This window comes from Macaca fascicularis, chromosome 7 (assembly GCF_037993035.2).
Source record: "Macaca fascicularis isolate 582-1 chromosome 7, T2T-MFA8v1.1".
Taxonomy (NCBI): Eukaryota; Metazoa; Chordata; class Mammalia; order Primates; family Cercopithecidae; genus Macaca; species Macaca fascicularis.
This window is the reverse complement of record NC_088381.1, coordinates 162,487,715-162,508,143: the sequence shown is the minus strand read 5'-3', so window position 1 is coordinate 162,508,143 and position 20,429 is coordinate 162,487,715. Positions and strand designations below refer to the sequence as shown.

Sequence of the window (20,429 nt, the reverse complement as noted above, 5' to 3'; positions counted from 1 at the left end):
CGCACCTTCGACAGCTTTACCTAATGCTAACATCTTCCATGACTGTGAGACGTCGGTCACAACTAAGGAACGAATGTTGGTAGCTTACTATTCACCAAACTACAGAATTTATTTGAATTTCATCATCTTTTTAAATGCATACTTTTTTTTTTCTGTTCCAACATCCAATCCAGGCTACACGTCACATATGGATCTATCTCCCTTCCCCATCTCCACCCTCAGTTTGGTTCAGATTCCTAAAAGTCAGGGGATCACACTGGGCAGGCTAGGAAATGAACAAAGTTGCAGCAGAAAGGGTGGCAGGGACCTGCACTTCCTGAGACAGATCCATGGTGGGGACTGTGGATCTCAGCTGGGGAGGCTTCTTGACAATCCAAAGGGTACCCTCTAGCTAAGATGGCACTCCAAGAGTAGCCTTGAGGCACCCAATCTGCTCCACTGTTAGGAGAAATATTGAGTGAAATATTCAAACAAGTACTGAAATAGAAAAGTATAAAGATGTAGCCAGATTTTTAAAATAGTATGAATATCTCCAACAAACCAAAAATGGAGCAGAAGCATAAGAATGTGTGAGGCAGGCAAGAGATCCTGTAGCCAGGGTCCTAAGAGGATCCCAGAAAGGCCTGGACATAGCAGGAGATGCTCCATGAAGGAGTATGGACTTGGGACAAGGTTCCATCTTGATGGACCCATGGAGATCTACTCCTGGGTGGTTGCTACTCCAGCAGGCTTGGTTTTGTGAATTTGGGGAGAAATGGGTCTTTACTTTCAAGGAGGCCCTGAGGCCCCAGAAACTGAGGACCTCAGAGCTAGAGGAAACCCTGAAGAGCTTCTCTCTGGGGCAAGGACAGAGGGTGGAGTGAGGGGTGGGAAGAGGAAGCATCCAGCCCTCTCCACTCTCAAGTCTTCTCGTCTTTCCCTGGAAAATCTGATTAGGTAGTTCTGCATGGGACTTGGGAATTTGCATTTTAATAAGAGCCCAATTAAGCTTGGTAAGTTCCATACTTCTTCAGGTTGCCTCTCTGTGTTTTACCAACTATGAGTCTTTACAAAAGTCCCTGGGTGTGGGTGAGCCAATAGTGCCTGGCCCTCAGGGTTCCCAACATCCCTCCCACTTGCTCCTTCCCATGTAATCTGCTACCTCTCTCCGTATTACTTACTGATCATAGTCCCAACCCTGGAGGATGCCACACAAAGTCCAGACTGTCTAATCAGGGAGACTGACATATGGGAAGGTAAACTGCTCTGGTTTGCTCCAGGTGTTTGTAAAGGGAGGGGCAGACTTTCTGTGGCATCTAGAGAAGACTTTGTGCAGTGGGTGATTTTGAGCTGGAGCTGGCAGGATGGAAAGGAGTGTTTCAGGCAAAGAGAGTGAGATGGGTAGTTCAAGCCAACTGAGATATATGTGTAATCATAGAGAGTAGAGGACGAAACAGCAGGGTGGCATTCATTTCAATATATTGTATTTTGATTTTTATTTAGGTATAGTTTACATAAAGTACACAAATATCACAAATATTTCTGCCCACTATTTCTTCAAAATTTTCTGTTCTCCACTGTCCCTCACTTTTTTTTTGCCTAGAACTCCAGTTACATGTATGTTAGTCCATTGATGTTGTCCCACAAGTCACTGGGACTCCTTTTTTATTACTATTATTTTCCAGCTTGCTGTCTTCAGTTTGAATAGTTCCTATTGATATATTTTCAAGATCACAGATCTTTTCTTCCACAGTACTAAATTTGTTGTTAAACCCAGCCAGTTAATTTTTCATTTCAGATATTAAGTTTTTCATCTCTAGAAGTTTGATTTTTCTCACATTCCAGTAAAATTTTTATTATTTAAGCATCTTTTAAGTAGCTGTTTTAAAGTCCTTGTCTGCAAATTCCTTAATCTCTATTATGTCTGAGCCTGTTTCTATTGCTTAATTTTTCTGCTGGTCATGGATCACATTTTCCTAGTCCTAGAATGTCTAGCAATTTTTGATTGGATGCTGGACATCATAACATTATAATTTTGTTGTCTTCCTTTACAGTGTTTGAAATTTGTTTTAACAGGCAATAAGTTACTTACAGATCTGCTTGAGCTTGTCAAGGCATGTTTTTAAGCTTTGTTAGGGTAGGTCTAGTGCAGCTTTAATTCAAAGTTAGGTTAGCCCTAATGCCAAGATGTGACACTTTTGGGTCTCTACTGAATGCTCCAGGTCTCTCCACTTTGGGTGGTCATAACCTTAATATATCCTCATGCCTTGTGAACTCTGGAAATTATTTTGTTTATACCTTCACAGTAGGTTTATTTTTTCTTCTGTGTGTGTGAGTGTGTTTGCGTGTGTGTGTGTGTGTGTGTGTGTGTTGACCAGCCATGTGGAATTTCACTTTACGCATGCAGAGCTTAGTACTTAGCTTTGGACTTAAAGAGACCCCTGTGCACGTTTCTAAAGCTCTCCTCTAGTCCTTCACTGCACAAATTGTAGCTTCCTCAGTTTTCTCAAACTCTAATGTCTGTCTCCTAAGCTCAGCAAGCCTCCCATGCCCTCTTTGGGTTTTCTTCCACATGTCCAGAAAGTGTTCTTAGGCAGAAAATTGGGACAATTATAGAGCTTATCTCATTTTTTACCTCCCCTGCCTGTTCTCTAATGTCTGAATATATTTTTCGAGTATCTCAATAGTGTCATAAATTTTGTCCAGTTTTCTATCTGTTTACAACTGTTTGCAACCAATATCAGTTACTTTGTTTTAGCCAAAAGTGTAAGTCAACTCAAACTTTAGATATACACCTGTGTAACTTTACCTTAAGTAGCTACAGGACTTTTCATCATCCTGAGTTACCCCGTCTTCAGTTTGCTGTCTTACCAGTCAGGATTACTCTTGCTTATTACCTTGCTTATTACCCTTGCTTATTACCAGTCGGGATTACTCTTCAGAGGTAAACAGACTATTTCATTTTATTTCAATTCATTTATTCTTTTCGCAACCACGTACTGGACCATGAGTATTGGCCAAAGAGTGGGTATACAAGTAGACAAAATCAAGGTAGACAAGATCCCTGATTTATGAATTGTTCAGTCACACAAATAAATGTGAAACTATGACAGTGATAAGTGTTTCACTGAGAAGTTAATGGTACTATAAAAATAGTTGCTAGAAGAAATTTTTCGTATTTGAGTGATCAAAGAGAGTTTCCTTGAGGGAATGATATGAACTAGGGCCTAAATAATGAGTAAAAGTTAATTAGGGGAAAAGTCAGATGAAGAGAGTTGGAAGGATATTCCAGAAGTAGGAAAAAACAAATATCACATATGAGCATAAAAATTAATGGGCAGAAAGGCGTTACACGGATGTCAAGGGCAAGGGGCTTCATGATCTGCGATGAAGTTGGAGGGGCCAGCAGAGCCCAGGCTGTGCAAGTTAAGACTTCAGTGTTCACTTTGGGAAACGGGAAGCTAAATAGTAAGTGACACAGTCAGGTTTGAGTTTTAAAAGACTATTCTAGCTGTCACGTGCAGAGTGAATTGGAGGAGCAGGACAGGGTATGCGGAGAGAGCTGTTAGGAAGCTTTGTGGTAGCCCAGGCAAGACACAATGACAGCACAAATAGCCTGCTAGAGTGAAGGCAGAGAAAAGTGGATGGAGTTGCGCAACATTTAGGAGGTAAAGTTGACAAAACTGGGGATAAATTGACATGAACAAGAAGGAAGTGCAAGGATGCCTCCTAGGTTCAACTAACTAGGTGAATGGTGGACCCAGTGACAGAAATGTTGAAAAGGGGTTTCGGTTGTGGCTGTTGCTGGGAGATGGTTCTTGGGGAGGAGTCTGAGTTCGTTGTGGTTCATGTTGCATGGAAGGTTTATTTGCAACATCAGGAGGAGATATCAAGTAGGCAGTTAGACATATAGAGATCAAAGGAAAGGATTGAGCTGGAGAATAAAAATAATATATCATTTGCATGTCTAGCTGGAGAATAAAAATAATGTATCATTTGCATGTCTTAGTAATGAAGTCGTGGGTGTCGTGGCATGAGATCAGCTGGAGGGAGAGGAGAGATTAAAGTGAGGAGAGAGCTACAACCAAGAAAGCGAGTGCCAGGGCTCGCCAACTGTGCAAGGACAGGGCAGGAGAAGAGGAACCCGCAAAGGTGGGTAAGGAGGAGGTGCAGAGAGATTGGGACTGTGTTGTCACTGAGCCAGAGGGAAGGACTGGATCAGAGCAAGGTCTTCTGTGTCAAATGCAGCTGGGAAGTCAAGGAAGATGAGAACCTAGATATACTATTTGGCTTTTAGTAGCATCTGGGTCACATTTTTGTGAATACAGAAGCCAGGCTGGAGTGGACCAGTGAGTGAGTAGGAGGTAAGGCCACAGAGGCCATGAGTACACAGCTCTTGAAAATTGGGGCCACAAGGGGAGGAGCAGTGGCCTCCCTTGGAAATAGGGCAGCAGTTAGAAGCAAGTGAGAGGGTGAAAGGAGTGTTTTCGTTGTTGTGTTGTTGCTTTCTTTGTCTTAACAAGCAAGACTTGAACAGTTTCCCAGCTACCAGTAAGAATCAGGTTGACACGGAGTGTTTAAGTACAGAAAAGAGAGGTGGAAGGGTCCTGAGATGGAGAGAAGAGATACTTTCCAAGGCCCAGGAAGGGGGTCTGGACATCAAAGGAGGGCAGATCCTCTGCTTTGTTGGTAGAGTGGAGGTGTAGGGGAGAGAGAGGGGTGACTGGGCAAGTAGGGATAGGCAGAGAGGATGCCCTTTGAGGGAAGCTGAGACAATTCCTTTTCATAGGATCTCTCTTTTATGTGACATAGGAGGCAAGGCTGTCTGCTGAGTGTGTGTGTGTGTGTGTGCACATGTGGGCACACATGCATATGTAGCAGGGTGGGCATCCACTCCACCCTGGAAAAAAAGGTTAAGGACACGGAAAAGGTGAAGGTTTCCCCTGAAAATGGGAGAGTGAGCTGATGAGTTACCTGTTGCCAGGTGGATAAAGGTGGTTGGGAACCCGCAGTGGACAAGGCTGCCTTGCAGAACCTCTCTTCCAGCAGCATTTGGCAGGGAAGGAGCAGACAGGTAGGTTCTACTACACATGGAGCCTTGTCACTGGGCCGGGACATGAAGACAAAGGCCTAGGGGTGAAGCACATTAGATTAAAATAAAGCCCTTGACACCCAAGCTGGATAAAGAGGCAAATGAAGATAAGGGATGGGGTGAAATTTAGGAATGCAAACAGCTGGGTCCTCAAAGGTGAAGCTGGGGTGGTAAGTCAGGGCCCAATAAATAAGGCTCTTGAATGCCAGGGCCTTGAGCATTTTTCCTGAGCTCAATGGGGAGCCACTGAAGAATTCAAGGTGAGGTGAATGATACACCAGATCAGCATCTGGAAAGGTCACCCTGTCTGCAGGGTGGAGTGCTTGGAGATGGGAGTGGGTGAGAGACAATGGAAGGTGGAATGCAGGCTGTGGTAGCTGGGAGGGAGATGCCCAGAAGAGGCAAGCCATGGGGACGGCAGAGTGTCCCTGTCACCCCAAAGAGCAGAGTCCACTGGTCAAACGCTCACATAAACCCAGGCCACAGCCAAAAGAGGGGCAAGGGCCTTGGCAGGGCTGGGAGAGAGAAGGGATGGCCACAGGAGGACAGGAGTTCAGGGTGGGGAGAAGCGAAGTGGGGAGTGCGGTGGATTTTAAGAGCTGCCTGAATGAGCTTTGGCCACGGTTTTCCTGAATGAGCTTTGGCCATGGTTTTCCCCCAAGAGAGCAATGACCTGGGGGCCCTCAGACATAGATCCCAGACTCAGAAGAGAGGGAGGGACCTTTTGAGATTACCTCTTCCTGAAGTCTTGTGAAAAGCAGAGACTTACCTGAAGTCACATGGAGGCCAGTACCATTGATGAGTCAGGACACTTACTAGCCAACTCACCGACTTCGGGTGGGTCTCCCCTACTCAAGCCCAAAAGAAACAAGACTTGAGGCATGGAGGCCATGTCTAATAGGCCATCTCTGCTGATGGGGATGGGGAATTCTTTGGGGGGCACAACCCAGTGTCAGTGGGGGCCCCCTGAAAGCCACCTGCCCCACCCCCAGCGTCCACAGAAAGGGGCATAGACCCCTGGTGCTTGTGGCATCCTGGCACCTGACAGCACCTCCCCTCCATGTGGCGGATGTCCTCTTCCTTCAACCTGGTCCTCTTTCCCATGGTCATGAATAGCCAGGGACACTCCTATCCCTTCATCCTGGTTCCAAGGGAGGAACACAAAATCATAGGAGCCACAAAAGAGATGCAGCTTTGGTCTCCTGCCCACCATGGGCTGAACGCCGCGCTGGGCATTCTGCAGACATTATCTCGCCCTTCCTCAGAGCTGCCCTCCTTACAGATAGGGGTCAACGCAATTCAGAAGGTGAAGCAATGCAAAGACAATGCTGTTCTCTAAACAGAAAGTACTGCTCTGAGGTTAGGAGGGGAACCATGATCTTGCTTAGGCTCTGACTTCTGAGTGGCCGTCAAGATCAAGGGCTGCCACTTCATCATTGAGGCTAGAGGGCCTGCAGACCCCAAGTAAACACAGTAGACCCCAGCTTATAGCAGGGAAGCCTGCCGATGCCACACTCTTACACGGCTTCCTGAAGAGCCCCAATCTGTCACAGAGCTCATCAAATACGAGAAACTCGGGGTTTCAGTCCCATATTCCAGGAGGCCTCCTTCGTTTTTTTTTTTTTTTTTTTTTTTTTTGAGATGGAGTTTCACAGACTAGCGTGCAGTGGCCTGATCTCGACTCACTGCAACCTCCACCTCCCGGGTTCAGGTGATTCCCCTGCCTCAGCCTCCTGAGTAGCTGAGACTACAGGTGCCCACCACCATGCCTGGCTAACTTTTGCATTTTTAGTAGAGATGGGGTTTTGCCATGTTGGCCAGGCTGCTCTTGAACTCCTGACCTCAGGTGATCTGCCCGCCTCGAAAGTGCTGGGATTACAGGCCTGAGCCACCGCGCCCGGCCACCACTCCAGTTCTGAGGCTGGTATAAATGCTTCTCCATCTCAGGGCAGTGCACCAAGTGTCTACTGAGCCCTTACATTGGGCACTTTTCCGTGCTGGCAGGGGAAGCGGGAAGGAGGACAGGAAGCAGGTGTGTAGAGCAGTGAGGAACACAGACAGGTGCCAGGATAGTCTTGAGAATTCTCTGCTGCTGAGGTTCTCTGCAGCCATCCCCCAGTGGGTTCCAGGGCCCAGAACCAAGCACATCCCTGCATGGGGCCCCCTCTCTCTGCAGCCCGTCTCTCCCACTCCCCAGCCCTTCCTGCCAGCTTCTCTGGTGCTGAGATCTGTGTCACAGAACCTTTTCTGTTTCTTAAAGCTGCCTGGCTCTGGGTTCCCTCTGGGCCCTTGCACAGGTGGTCCTCCTAGCCTGAATCTCTCTCTTCTCTGCTTTTCCCCTTTATCTTGCTAACATTTTTCAAGTCTCCATCAGCTGCCACTTCCTCTGGAAGCCTTTCTCATTATGGAATAGGTGTGCTCAATGCCTGTACTTACTCATCCCACACACACTTCTTGTGCCTAGTGGTGTTTGCTAATTGCCTGTCTTCCCAGTGGGCTCCTTAAGGACCAGGACCTGTCTCTCTGTCCCTCACTGTAGCCCCAACACCTGCTACAGCACCTGCATAATAAGTGTACATGTTCAACCCAGTGGACCAAATGCATGAATTACATATTCAAAGAACCTAGAGATTATCTAAAGGCATGAGTGTGGTCAGTGGTAATCCATTTGGTAATAGAAGTCGAGTAAATTCAGAAGTGGCAGAAGAGAGAAGGGAGAGAGTGATAAAAGTCACAACAGGAAAGGGGGGCCAGAGAGGGCCTCTCAAGCCAGAAATAGCTAAGCAGAGTCTTCCAGAGTGAGAAACAAGGGCTTTTCCATGAGCAAAGGAAGGTGGCGTCCAGGAGGGGCATTTGTAGGAGAGTATGCTGTGCCTGAGCAGGGGCTGGGTGAGTGAGAGGAGGAGGGAAGGAGGTGGACCCTGGGCTGTTTGCTATTGGTGTTGACTACAGAGACTGCAGATAAATATACTGGCTGGCAGTGGGGCCGAAGAGAGGGGAAGCAGTGAACTCTTAACGCCATGTGTCACAGGGTTCCCAGCGAGCCCTTTAAGAGCCAGGACCCTGGCTATCTGTCCACAATTGTAGCCCCAACACTTCCATCTCCCAGCAGATCATCTCTGTGCAGAGTCAGATTGGTGAAGTTTCTTAAGAAAACCGTTTTGAGGAAACATGACCAGAGGAGGGAGATGAGTCCAGAAGCCTTCAGGATTGTACAGTGGGAGGAGATAAGGCAGGTTAGGACCAAGGGAAGAGCAAAGAGATGGAGAGAAGCTGGGGCTTGCAATGTCTTGGGGAGGAAGAACAGTGTGGGGAAGGAGGGTGGCCGAAGAGTGCAGAGTGACCATCAGTCTCCTGACTTGGAAGATGACAGCATGGGTAAAATGGCCTTCTTGGAGAAAGGGAGAGATGGGGCACTCAGGGTAGGGGCAGCTCCGGAGGTCAGTTCAGAACATGTTGGCAAAGAGTCCAGTAGGTGGATGGATGGATGTGAGCATAACTTAGAAAGAAAACTCCACCTTAGTCAAACAGGCAAACACAAAACTACAAAAGAGAAATCGTCCAATCACATAAGTGGAAATGGAGAGAAATGAACAGTTTTGCAAAAGAATTACTCATTCAGTAAAAGGGTTCTTTATAAAGTTCCATCTAAGTTAAATTATATCTGGTATAATAAAATGTGATTCATTTACGTATTTCATTTCCACAGAGAAATTGTTCGGAATGTGGCTGTCACGTTATGCTTGGTCTGACATAGACAAGTGACTGTGTGTGGCAGTCTTTTTGTCACTTTCGGCAAAGGTTCTCTTGTCTTTTCCTTCTTCATTTCTGGCAAACTAATTGTTCACTTGTTGACTGAATTCTTGCTCCAGTGGGTAAAGTCTTTCCTTCACAATCGGGAGTAACACTTCATGCCGGTGCTCCTAGGAGAAGAGTGGGTGGCAGCCATTCACACCGTAGTATAAATGACTAAAGAACAAAGTTTGATGAAGGGCAAGAGGGGTTATGAAGGCACTGTGCTTGTGAAAAGGATAATGGGGAGAAGGACATCCAGGTCATGGGGGAGAAATTGTACAATTGGTGAGGAGAGAAAAGGCTTCAGACAGATGAGACCTATTGGAGCACACACCTGCTTTACCTTCCCCTCTGGCTGAGCACAAACCCCACCTAGTCTTGCATTGGATTCATACACCTTCCTTCTCTAAAATGACCATTTACTGTTGTATCTCAGGGTCAACCCATAGGGTTGGAGCTCCTCTGTAAAGGTGTGTTAAAGTGAATGAGATCTTTCTGATGAAACTGAACAGGTGAGGGTGTTGTCGGCAGGGCTGCGGAGACCTGCGAGCATTACTTCATAGAGTTGCCCAAAACAAATGCTCTCTGACTTCAACAAAACAGCAGTAAAAGTAATGTATTGAGCACTCACCATGTGCCGGGTCCTGTGCTGCACAATGTATGTGCCTTATCACACTCAGTCCTCTGAACAGCTCTGTAAGGTAACTATCTGTTTTACAAAGGCGAAACAGAAGTCCAGAGGGGTTACTTGTCCACCATGAATGTCAGGGTTGGATGCAAGCCCAGCCCTGTTGGGGTTTGAAATTGCTATCAGGTCATTTAGTCTGAAGTCTCCTTGGTGCCAAAGTCTTGTCAGCTGAGGCTTGAAGGGGAAGCAGACAGATGTGGCTGGAGCTGCAGCTCATCAGCAACTGACCGCCAGTGCTCAGGGCACCTGGAGGACCACAGAAAAAAGGACAGCCTTTTGCTCCAGGTTTCCACTTTTTGAGAGATATGAACACATTAGTAAATGTCGGTTTCTGGGAACAGGCAGCCAGGGTGAGAAAATAATCAGATCTACACAAAATGGATAAAGAATGTGTGGAGGGACCTCCAAAGGGTGAGAAACCACTTCTGGCTGCTAAGAGGGGGACTTTGCAATCTGGTCTCACACTCTCAATTCTTAAAAAATAAGTCCATGAAGCAGAAAAAAGCATGGGATTTGGAATTTGGGACCTGACTTTGAAGCCCACACAGAACACAGACAAGTCAACCGTGTGGTTTGGGGTAAGTTACGCAGACTCTCTGTGGCCTGTTTACTCATTTGCAAGTAAAACAGTAATGATAATACCTACATCATGGGACTATTGCGAGGCTCAAAGGAGATAACGTGAGAGTGCTCTGCTAGCCGGCCTATTTGTCTTCATTCTGCTGCTGATGGCGTGGGGTGTTGAAGTGTCTCTGATTCAGGGCCTGGACCCTCAGTTTACCCCCTCAATGGTTCTTACTTCTCTTGCAGACGTATTTGGTTCCAAAATGGCATCTTCCGTTTATGGAGTACTCTTTGCTGTTGGCCTCTGTGCTCCAATCTACTGTGTGTCCCCGGTCAATGCCCCCAGCGGATACCCCCACCCATCCTCCACAAAGAGCACCCCTGCCTCACTGGTGTATTCCCTCAACACCGACTTTGCCTTCCGCCTGTACCGCAGGCTGGTTTTGGAGACCCCAAGTCAGAATGTCTTCTTCTCCCCCATGAGTGTCTCCACTTCCCTGGCCATGCTCTCCCTTGGGGCCCACTCAGTCACCAAGACCCAGATTCTCGAGGGCCTGGGCTTCAACCTCACACACACACCAGAGTCTGCCATCCACCGGGGCTTCCAGCACTTGGTTCATTCACTGACTGTTCCAAGCAAAGACCTGGCCTTGAAGATGGGAAGTGCCCTCTTCGTCAAGAAGGAGCTGCAGCTGCAGGCAAATTTCTTGGGCAATGTCAAGAGGCTGTATGAAGCAGAAGTCTTTTCTACAGATTTCTCCAACCCCTCCATTGCCCAGGCGAAGATCAACTGCCACGTGAAGAAGAAGACCCAAGGGAAGGTTGTAGACATAATCCAAGGCCTTGACCTTCTGACAGCCATGGTGCTGGTGAACCACATTTTCTTTAAAGGTAAGGATTTGAGAAGTTGATTTTTATTTATTTATTTTATGATGATGCTGATGATTTTTGCTTAGTGAAATACACAAGGCAGACAAAGCCTAGACTGCAGGGTGGAGAAATGGGAGGGCCTGAGCTCTAATTAGCTTTGCAGTTAGCTGATTGCAGGACCTGGGATAGCTCATGTTTATCAGTTACAGTGGGAGACTCATTTAGTTCTCTTTGGGTAGACAGATAAAGTGTCTCGAGGTGTGTTTACATTTGACTCAGTGGGAAACCCACAGGAAAAATCTGGAAACTACTTGAGAGAAAGGATCTCTTGCCACCAGCAGCTGTCCCACTGCCCCTTGAAAGTTTTAAAGAAGGAACATGGAACTCTCTGACAACCCAGTTTAAGAAGCAAATCCAAGAGTGTGAACACTTTCATAGGTGTAGAAATGTAGACAAGTTGATGTGACTGTCATTCATATCTCACATATATATGAAGTCTCCTTCATATATAACTGCATATACATTTTTTTATATATATATATGTTAGAGATTTACAGTTTTCACTGTGTTGTAGGGAATGCACATCAGCTTTTAAATCAAACAACTTGGATTTGAATTTCACCTCTGCCCCACACTTGCTCTATGATCCTCAGCATGTGTCTCTAAAAGATTTACCATGTGTTGAGTGCCTGACCTGTACCAGTCTCTGTGCTGACTGGATAGTTTGATGATAAAGCCAACTTTATAAGGTTGTACTTGAGATAGAAGTGCCTGGCGTCTCCAGGCAGAGTTTTCAAGGATGTCACCATATCATCCCTCCCCTCCTCCGTCCCTCTCCTCCCCTTCCTTCCTCCCTCCCTTCATCCACCTGTTCACTCATTTATCCATGGACTGGTTTATCTGTCCATCCATCCAGGCATGCACCTAGCCAACCAGCCACACATCTATCCATTAACGTACTCATCTATCCATCTACCCATTCACAAAGCTATCCATCCACTTGTCCATCCATCAGTTCATCCATCCATCCACCTAGCTAGCCAACCACCTGTCCATTAATCTATCCATCTATCTACCCACCCTATATCCACCCATTCACCAAACTATCCACCCATTTATGCATATGTCATTCATCCATGAATCCATGCATGCATCCATCTATCCACCCAGACAGCCAAACATGTATCCATTAACCTGTTCATCCCTCCACCCTCCATCTACCCATCCAGCAAACTATCCGCCCATTTATCCATCCATCAGTTCATCCATCCATCCATTTATCCATCCATGCATCCATTCATCCACCTAGCTAGCCATCTAGCTAGCCAACCACCTATCCGTTAATCTGTTCATCTATCTATCCATCCATCAGTTCATCCATCCATCCATCCATCCATCCATCTATCCACCCAGCCATCCAACCATCTATCCATTAGCTATTCATCTATCCATCCACCCTCCATCTGCCAAGCTATCCACCCATTTATCCATCCAACCTGCAAAGAGGAAAGAGAAGGAAAGAAAACTGGTATGCTTTGAGCCCTTACTAAGTTACCTTCACTTTGTGTTGTTCTATTTAACTTAATTCTGTTTTTAATTGAAATACAATTCATATGTCATAAAATTCACCATTTTATTGATTTTCAGTATATTCACAAGTTTGGGCAACTACTCCGCTGTGTAATTCCAGAGCATTTTTTTTTTGTCACCTCAAAAAGAAACCTCATACCCATTAGCAGTAATTCCCCATTTCATTTTGCTGTCTTCGCCTCACTAATTGCACTTTGACATAAAGACCTCATTTCTCTCTTTGTGCTAGCCAAGTGGGAGAAGCCCTTTTACCCCGCATATACAAGAAAGAACTTCCCATTTCTGGTGGGCAAGCAGATCACTGTGCGTGTCCCCATGATGCACCAGAAGGAGCAGTTTGCTTTTGGGATGGATACAGAGCTGAACTGCTTTGTGCTCCAGATGGACTACAAGGGAGATGCCATGGCCTTCTTTGTCCTCCCTAACAAGGGCAAGATGAGGCAACTGGAACAGGCCTTGTCAGCCAGAACACTGAGAAAGTGGAGCCACTCACTCCAGAAACGGTGGGTGTCTGTGTCAATCTGCTGGGCCCTGAGGCAGGGGACGCACACATTCAAAGATGGGGGAGAGATTGTGCTAACAGCTGTTGGATAATCACTTCTGAACAATGAGCACCAAATGTATGCAGGACAGAGAGCCTGGGGCTGTCTATACATGTTCACACTTGAAGTTCACTATCACCTGATGAGGAGTCTTAATACCACTCATTTCACAGATGAGGAAATGGAGGCTCCAAGGTGGTAAGTGAATTGTCCAAGGTCATGTAGCTGTTACATGCTAGCAGAGCTGGCTCTAGAAGCCAATCTGATATTGAAATCCATGGAACGATCCCATAAAAGCAAGCAAACAAAAGCATTGGTGATCACATATAAGAAAGAGGATAACAATATTACCAAATCCAAAGGTTGGTGAAAAGATAAAGTAACCTACTATTTACAAAGTGCTTAGGAGAATTCCTAGAAGATGGTAAGTGTTCAGTAAATGTTAGCTAATAATGTTATTATTAGTCCCATAATTATTATGGTGAGTATAAAAATATGGAGAATATCAAAAAGATTAATCATGAGATAAAAAAGAAATGTCAAAGTTTTATGTTCTGTCTCTTAGCAATATACTGTTGGCATCGTAGAATGATTTCAGCAGCATTCCCTGGTGCTCATAGTCTGGGAAGAGAGAAGGAAGGCTGCAGTGTAACTGGAATTAAAGAAAGAGACTGGGCAATGCCCTAGGGGAGGGCAGGAAAGGTGCTGAGGAGCTTCTGAGCAGAGAGAGGTCACTTTCAGCTGGGACTGAGGGACAGCTTCAAGGAGGCGGTGGGGTTTGGCTGCACATACAGGTAGCATATGAGCACACAGAGGCTTGGCAAGGGCAGCTTTGGTAGACGACGCACTGGCAAGAACTCAAAGTCAAGGACGAAGAGATGCTGCAGGGTGTGTCAGCGACTTCTCTTCTCTGGCTGCATCTGGGGCTGGGGATAAGAAGAGGAGGTGGCACAGAAGCTCAGGGAGGAAAGCATGGAGCACAGAGCAGCAGATGGAGCACAGAGAAAACAGGGAAAGGGGATAGTGGCAGGGAAGAGAGAGGTGTCCCTGGCATGAGGGGTCACAAGATACCTGTCAGATGAGGACTGAAATGTGTCCACCCAATATTTTTGTGCTTTCCTTGCTGTGAGTCACTAAGTACATAACCTTGGGCAAAGCACTAAAACTAAGCTTTACCATCTTTAAAATGGGGACAGTGTTGTTGAATGTGCCTGGGACAATGTCTGGCATATAATAAACGTTCAGGCTGGACTCACGCCATAATCCTAGCACTTTGGGAGTCTGAGGCAGGTGAATTGCCTGAGCTCAGGAGTTCAAGACCAGCCTGGGCAACACGGTGAAACCCTGTCTCAACTAAAGTACAAAAAAATTAGCCAGACGTGGCCACGTGTACCTGTAATCCCAGCTACTTGGGAGGCTGAGGCAGGAGAAAAGCTTGAACCCGGGAGGCGGAGGTTGTAGTGAACCAAGACCATGCCGTTGCACTCCAGCCTGATCGACAGAGTGAGACTCCTTCTAAAAAAAAATGTTCAGTACGTGCAGGCTGTTTTCTCTTGGTTCAGAGGGAAAAAAATATTGTGCTAAATTATCAGGTGGTGCTGTTCCATATAGTAGCCACTAAGCCACCTGCAGTTATTTACACTTAAATTATCTGAAATTCAGTAAAATTAAAATTTTAGTTTCTCATTTGCACAAGCCACTGTTCAAGTTGCTCAATAGCCACACATGGCTAGTGGCTACCATACTGGAGAGCACAGGTCGAGGATCTTCCTAGTATCACAGGCAGTTCTGCTGGACTTTGCTGCTCTAGGGCATTAGCAGGGCCTGCATCAGGAAGTGCTGGTGAGGAGGTACTCTGGACAGTGAGTGAGTGGTTAATGAGCTTCCATTGCTACTTGACGTCTCCTGTTGGTTTCTGCCATAGACTCCCTTGCCGACCACCTTCTCACCTCTGCACCCACTTCACTGGGGGCCCGTCTGTCTCCTTGCATGTTTTTAGTGCTGGACCTGCTCAGTTGGGAGACTGACTTCAAGAGCAACCTGGGGTTCTTGGCTAGGATGTGTTGACTTTTTTAGCAGCAAGTAGCAATGGCTGGAGGAAGAACGGAGTCTCCCAAAATGGCATCTAGGAGCAGAGATGCAGACATCATGGGCTTGTGACCTCATTGTTTCCTTTTCCCTACTGCACAGGTGGATAGAGGTGTTCGTCCCCAAATTTTCCATTTCTGCCTCTTACAATCTGGAAACCATCCTCCCGAAGATGGGCATCCAAAATGTCTTTGACGAAAACGCTGATTTTTCTGGAATTACAAAGAGAGACTCCCTGCAGCTTTCTAAAGTGAGTTGAATGGGAATATTTGCCAAAAAGTCCAAGCAGGAAGCACCTGCAGAATTAATCAAGTGCTCTTATGTCATTGATAAGGAAACAGAGGCCTGAAAGGTGAAATGAGGTTCTTCTGAGGCCAGAAGAACCGAATCTTGCGACCTACGGCCACCATCCCTCCGGCACACAGCGTGTGTTATCCCTCTTCACTCAAATGTTCCGAAGGCGTCCTCAGCAGGCAGCTGCTCCCCTATGCCTGCTGCAGGCGAGCAGGTGCTCCCTTGGGATCTGACCTCACCTTCTTCCTCCCTGGAGTTTAGGCCCTCACACAGGCATCACAATATGGCTGCCCATAGGCCATTTACACCCTGCAGGTGTGTTGTCTGGCCTTCAGTGTGTAAGGAAAGAGAGAGAGAGAGAGAGGAGAGAAAGAGAGAGAGAGAGGCAGAGAGAGAGACAGAGACAGAGACAGAGGAGAGAGAGAGGAGACAGAGACAGAGAGAGATGGGGGGAGAGAGAGAGAGAGAGAGAAGAGAGAGAGAAAGACAGAGAGAGAGAGGAGAGAGAGAGACAGACAGAGAGAGGAGAGACAGAGACAGAGAGAGAGACAGAGGAGAGAGACAGAGGAGAGAGAGAGACAGAGAGAGAGAGGAGAGAGAGAGGAGTTTTAAAACGTAGTATATTGGATCTAAAATCCAGATTTCTGATCCTCTTGAAACAAATCACTGACCCTAATTCCCACATGGCAACAGTGAGTCTATGTGTCCACATGGCAGCCATCACCGGAGCTGAGTTGTGAGTGACCCTTTTAGTCAGACAGGACCCTCCAGGTAATGTGGGCACCCCATGCTCTGACAAGAAGTCTCCCTCAGTTAATTGGGGTTACCTGCCTAACCCCTACACACATATGGGTTACTGATCCCTGACCTAAACTTTTATTTTGATAATGGATTACAATAGTCAGAAGTGATCCTGGGGCCACTGAAGGGGACCTTTGTCACTGGTCTAAAGAAAATGCTGAGAGGCCCCACTGGAATATGATGAGCATAATGGACTTTTTCTCGAGGAAAATGCATCTGTGAGCCTATGAAAAACAATGCCTGTAGTCACAGGAGCTCAAGTCTCCCTGAAGCTTAGAAATCCAGGAACTCCAGGTTAAGAATCTCTTCCCTAGAAGACAAAGAAGGGATCTAACCTTAGTCATATCAAACCCATGTCTGCCATGCGAGAACTGCAGCAATCACCACTGCTGCAAGTCCATGAGCATTTGCTTTGTATGATCTCCCTTAATTTACACAATAACCTTATGGGACACACGCAATTATTATTACCTTTTATAGATCGGGAAACTGAAGCACGTGGCGTCTAAATAATTTTGCAACCATAAGTGGCAGAACTGAGATTCACTCCTATCTTCCTGCTCTGTGTTTGTAACCATCTCACTCCCGGTGTAAGGACCAATGGGCCATAGTCAACGCCCACTGCAATGTACTGAGCAAACCCAATGCCAGGCATTTGAACCTTGAATCCTTTCAAGGTAGACATCACCATTCCAGGGCAAAACACTCAGTTTAGTTTACTCAGTTAACTAAAAGTGTCTCTACTGGGGCCACTGATGTTTGTTTTTCCCTTTGCAGGCAACCCACAAGGCTGTGCTGGATGTCAGTGAAGAGGGCACTGAGGCTGCAGCAGCTACCGCCACCAAGTTCATAGTCCGATCGAAGGACGGTCCCTCTTACTTCACTGTCTCCTTCAATAGGACCTTCTTGATAATGATTACAAATAAAGCCACAGACAGTATTCTCTTTCTAGGGAAAGTGGAAAATCCCACTAAATCTTAGGTGGCAAATGGCCTGTTGACTGATGGCACTTTGCTAATGCACAAGAAATAAAAAACCACATCCCTCTTTCTGTTCTGAGGGTGCACTTGACCCCAGTGGAGCTGCATTCACTGGCAGGGATGCCACTTCCAAGGCTCAATCACCAAACCATCAACAGGGACCCCAGTCACAAGCCAATGCCCGTTAACCCCAGTCAGTGCCCTTTTCCACAAAGTCTCCCAGGTAACTAGCTTCGCGGGATGTTGCTGGGTTACCATATTTCCATTCCTTGGGGCTCCTGGGAATGGAAATATGCCAAACCAGGTCAGGCACTTCTATTGCAGAATTACAACAACACATTCAATAAAACTAAAATATAAATTCAGCTGTCAACAGGGTCCTAATCTGAAAATGATTTACTGGTGAACTCTCAGTGGCTGGGCTGCCGTCCCATGACATCTTAGAGGCTGCATGATTTGTTTTCCTTCATTTATTCAGCAAAAACTTACTGCGCACTTAATATACGCTAGGAGTAAATCAGACAAAATTCCTGGCATGTTAGGCCTAAATGGGGGAGACAGACCCCCTACAGCAACAACGAAACCAAACCTATAAACATGGTCGTAACAGCTTATAAGTGCCATGAAGGCATTGAATAGGATGACTGAGAGTGAGGGGAGGACAACAGAGGGGTGTGAGCATAAAGGCTGTGAGCCAGGAATGAGCGGCATGTTGGAGGGACAGAGCAAGGACCTTGTAGCATCATGTGGGGCAGATGGAAGAAATGAAGACACAGAGGCTCAAGGAGGTCAGCTGGTGGAGGCCGTTGTTGGCCAAGGAGAGAGCCTGCGTTTGTGGGGAGCACCAGGACATGGGGTGACGAGGGCCAATGCATGGGCTGTGAAGGTCTCCCTGGGTGCCGTGGAACAGTTTTCCATTTCCTCAAGCCTGGCTGTCTCCCTGACTCTGATGATGTCGTGTATGCACATGCAGCCTTCTGGGTGCTCAGCCCCTTCCCTGCGGGTCTGTAACGGCAATGGTCCTGCTCCCATACTCTGAGTCCTGAGAGCAGCACAACGAGCAATGGGCCACGGTGGCACCACAGCAAAGGCAGCTCATGTCCTTTGAGTCAGACTCACCATCCCTCCCTCCCTCATTGCCTGACAGGCTGTGCTGGCACCTCTGCATCACCCTCATTACCAAGGGCATCTCTGGCGGCCTCCACGGAGCCCTTGCTCCAGTCAGATCCAAAGGCTCCTCTTCTGGGGACCCCCGTGCCCCACCCACCTTGGATGTGCCAAGGGCCTCATGTTGGCTTTCTCATGCTGTTTTACAAGGAAAGAAATATAACAGAAAGGAGTTACGCTGGAGAGCTGGCAGAAGTCCCAGGGGAACCTAACCCCCGCTCCTCACGCTCCCACTTTATTTCACAAACAGAACAAGCTGCCACTGCACTCCAGCCTGGGCAACACAGCAAGGCCCTGTCTCAAAACAACAAAAACAAACAAACAAAAAACAAAAACAAAATAGCTGAGACTTAAAGAGTAAAAACAGCTAACCTAGGCCATAGGGCCCTCCTGTGCTGACTTAGAACAAGGACTATTGGCCAGTTATGAAGAGCTCCCGCAACAGCCCCTGGAGCAAACTTTATTTTATACACAGTGCTCTTCCCTCAGGCTCTCCATTGTAAAGGTCACAGTGGAGAAGCCAGGCATCCTTCCCAGGAAGGAGCATACCTGCTCAGACATGGCTCCAGCCTCCTGCAGCGTAGGCAAGAAGATGTCCCACAGTAGCACAAAGGAGATAGTAGGTGTGAAGAAGTGACTAACAACACCTGTTGTTCACAACTAGTTCTTTCTGGAAACTATAGGGAACCCCAAGTAGTCAGCAGTGGGTGACAGCTGTAAGTATCCTTCCGACAGCCTTGCTGCTGGTGACACTTTACAGTGAAAGCAAGCTTAGGTGGCATCCTGGTGCCCACTCAGACTTGCATTGGCAAGCAGATATAAGAACAGCCATGGGGCATTTTCTGTCAACTTGCTGAGGTCCCAGCTCTGTTTTTTGAAATGCCAATCCTTTGCATTTGTTTTTAAATGTACCTCACATTTTGTTTTGAAATCATTTCCATTGTGTATGGTAAGGTGACAGACAGAGACACCTGCCTTTGAAAGAAGAGTTTATTACTTGAACACCCAAGAGGAGGGGTCCTGCCCCACCACACAGGGCCACACGGGGAAGCACTGGGGCTAGTCCAGAGACACAAGAGCGAGAGGAACACTTGGCCAGAGACTTTAGTACTGAAGTATGGGGAGTGGTTAGGTGGGACATCCCTATTGGGCAGGAAGTGAAGTATAGAGGTTGGGGCTTGTGGTTGGAGGATTTGTAAAATGGTTCTTACATGCCCATGAAAACACAAAGAGGGCATGAACATAATCAACTGTGGCCATTAGTTTGGGCCATCATTTCAAGACGCAAAATCATCAGTCACAGAATATCAAGCATGAGTATTACAGCATCTTATGAAAGTTTCACTCAAGGTAGGAGTGGCAAATGCAGACCCATAGGCACCCGCACCTCCACCCCATTTAGAGAATCAGGTTCAACCTCCTGGGAGACTTTATGTTTTACAAGTGCCTTGATTGGAGCCACTGTGCCAACCTCAATCACTTATTTTAGGATGAGCTTTACTTGTACTATTAAATAATGCTACTTTTCAACAACAATGTTTTATTGTTTTTAATTATGAATAAGATGCACGCTCTTTGTAGGAAATTTGGAGAATATGAAAATCTACAAAGAAGAACTTAAAAGTCACCTCGATTTTATCATAAAGAGATTCTCTCATAAATAAATACTCATTTAATTCTAAGCTTGCTCTTCTTACTTGGGAGTCATGGGTGATCATGAGCCAATGATTCTGCTTCACAGGTTTCTTCAAGTAACAAGAAGAAAGATTTTTCTCTGTTTGTGAAATTTCCTTCCAATTTTTTTTTCCCATCACTCAAGCTGGAGTGCAGTGGCACAATCTCGGCTCACTGCAACCTCTTCTGCTTCCCAGGTTCAAGGGACTATCCAGCCTTAGCATCCCAAGTAGCTGAAATTACAGGCACCCGCCACCCTGTCCGACTAATTTTTGTATTTTTAGTAGAGACGGGGTTTCAACATG

The 20,429-nt window shown here is 46.6% G+C and overlaps 1 protein-coding gene and 1 long non-coding RNA gene across 2 annotated transcripts in view; one reads left to right on the top strand and one right to left on the bottom strand.

Moving 5' to 3' along the window:
* Positions 1–20,429, bottom strand: part of LOC135972045 (uncharacterized) — an 83,402-nt gene that overhangs the window by 55,772 nt on the left and 7,201 nt on the right. The window lies entirely within an intron of this gene.
* On the top strand, positions 4,070–17,613 carry SERPINA9 (serpin family A member 9). Its single transcript, XM_005562114.4, has 5 exons — positions 4,070–4,131; positions 10,365–11,009; positions 12,808–13,081; positions 15,311–15,458; positions 17,081–17,613. Exons 2-5 carry the CDS (start codon positions 10,382–10,384, stop codon positions 17,282–17,284), a joined length of 1,254 nt encoding a protein of 417 aa, XP_005562171.3. The 5' UTR covers positions 4,070–4,131; positions 10,365–10,381; the 3' UTR covers positions 17,285–17,613.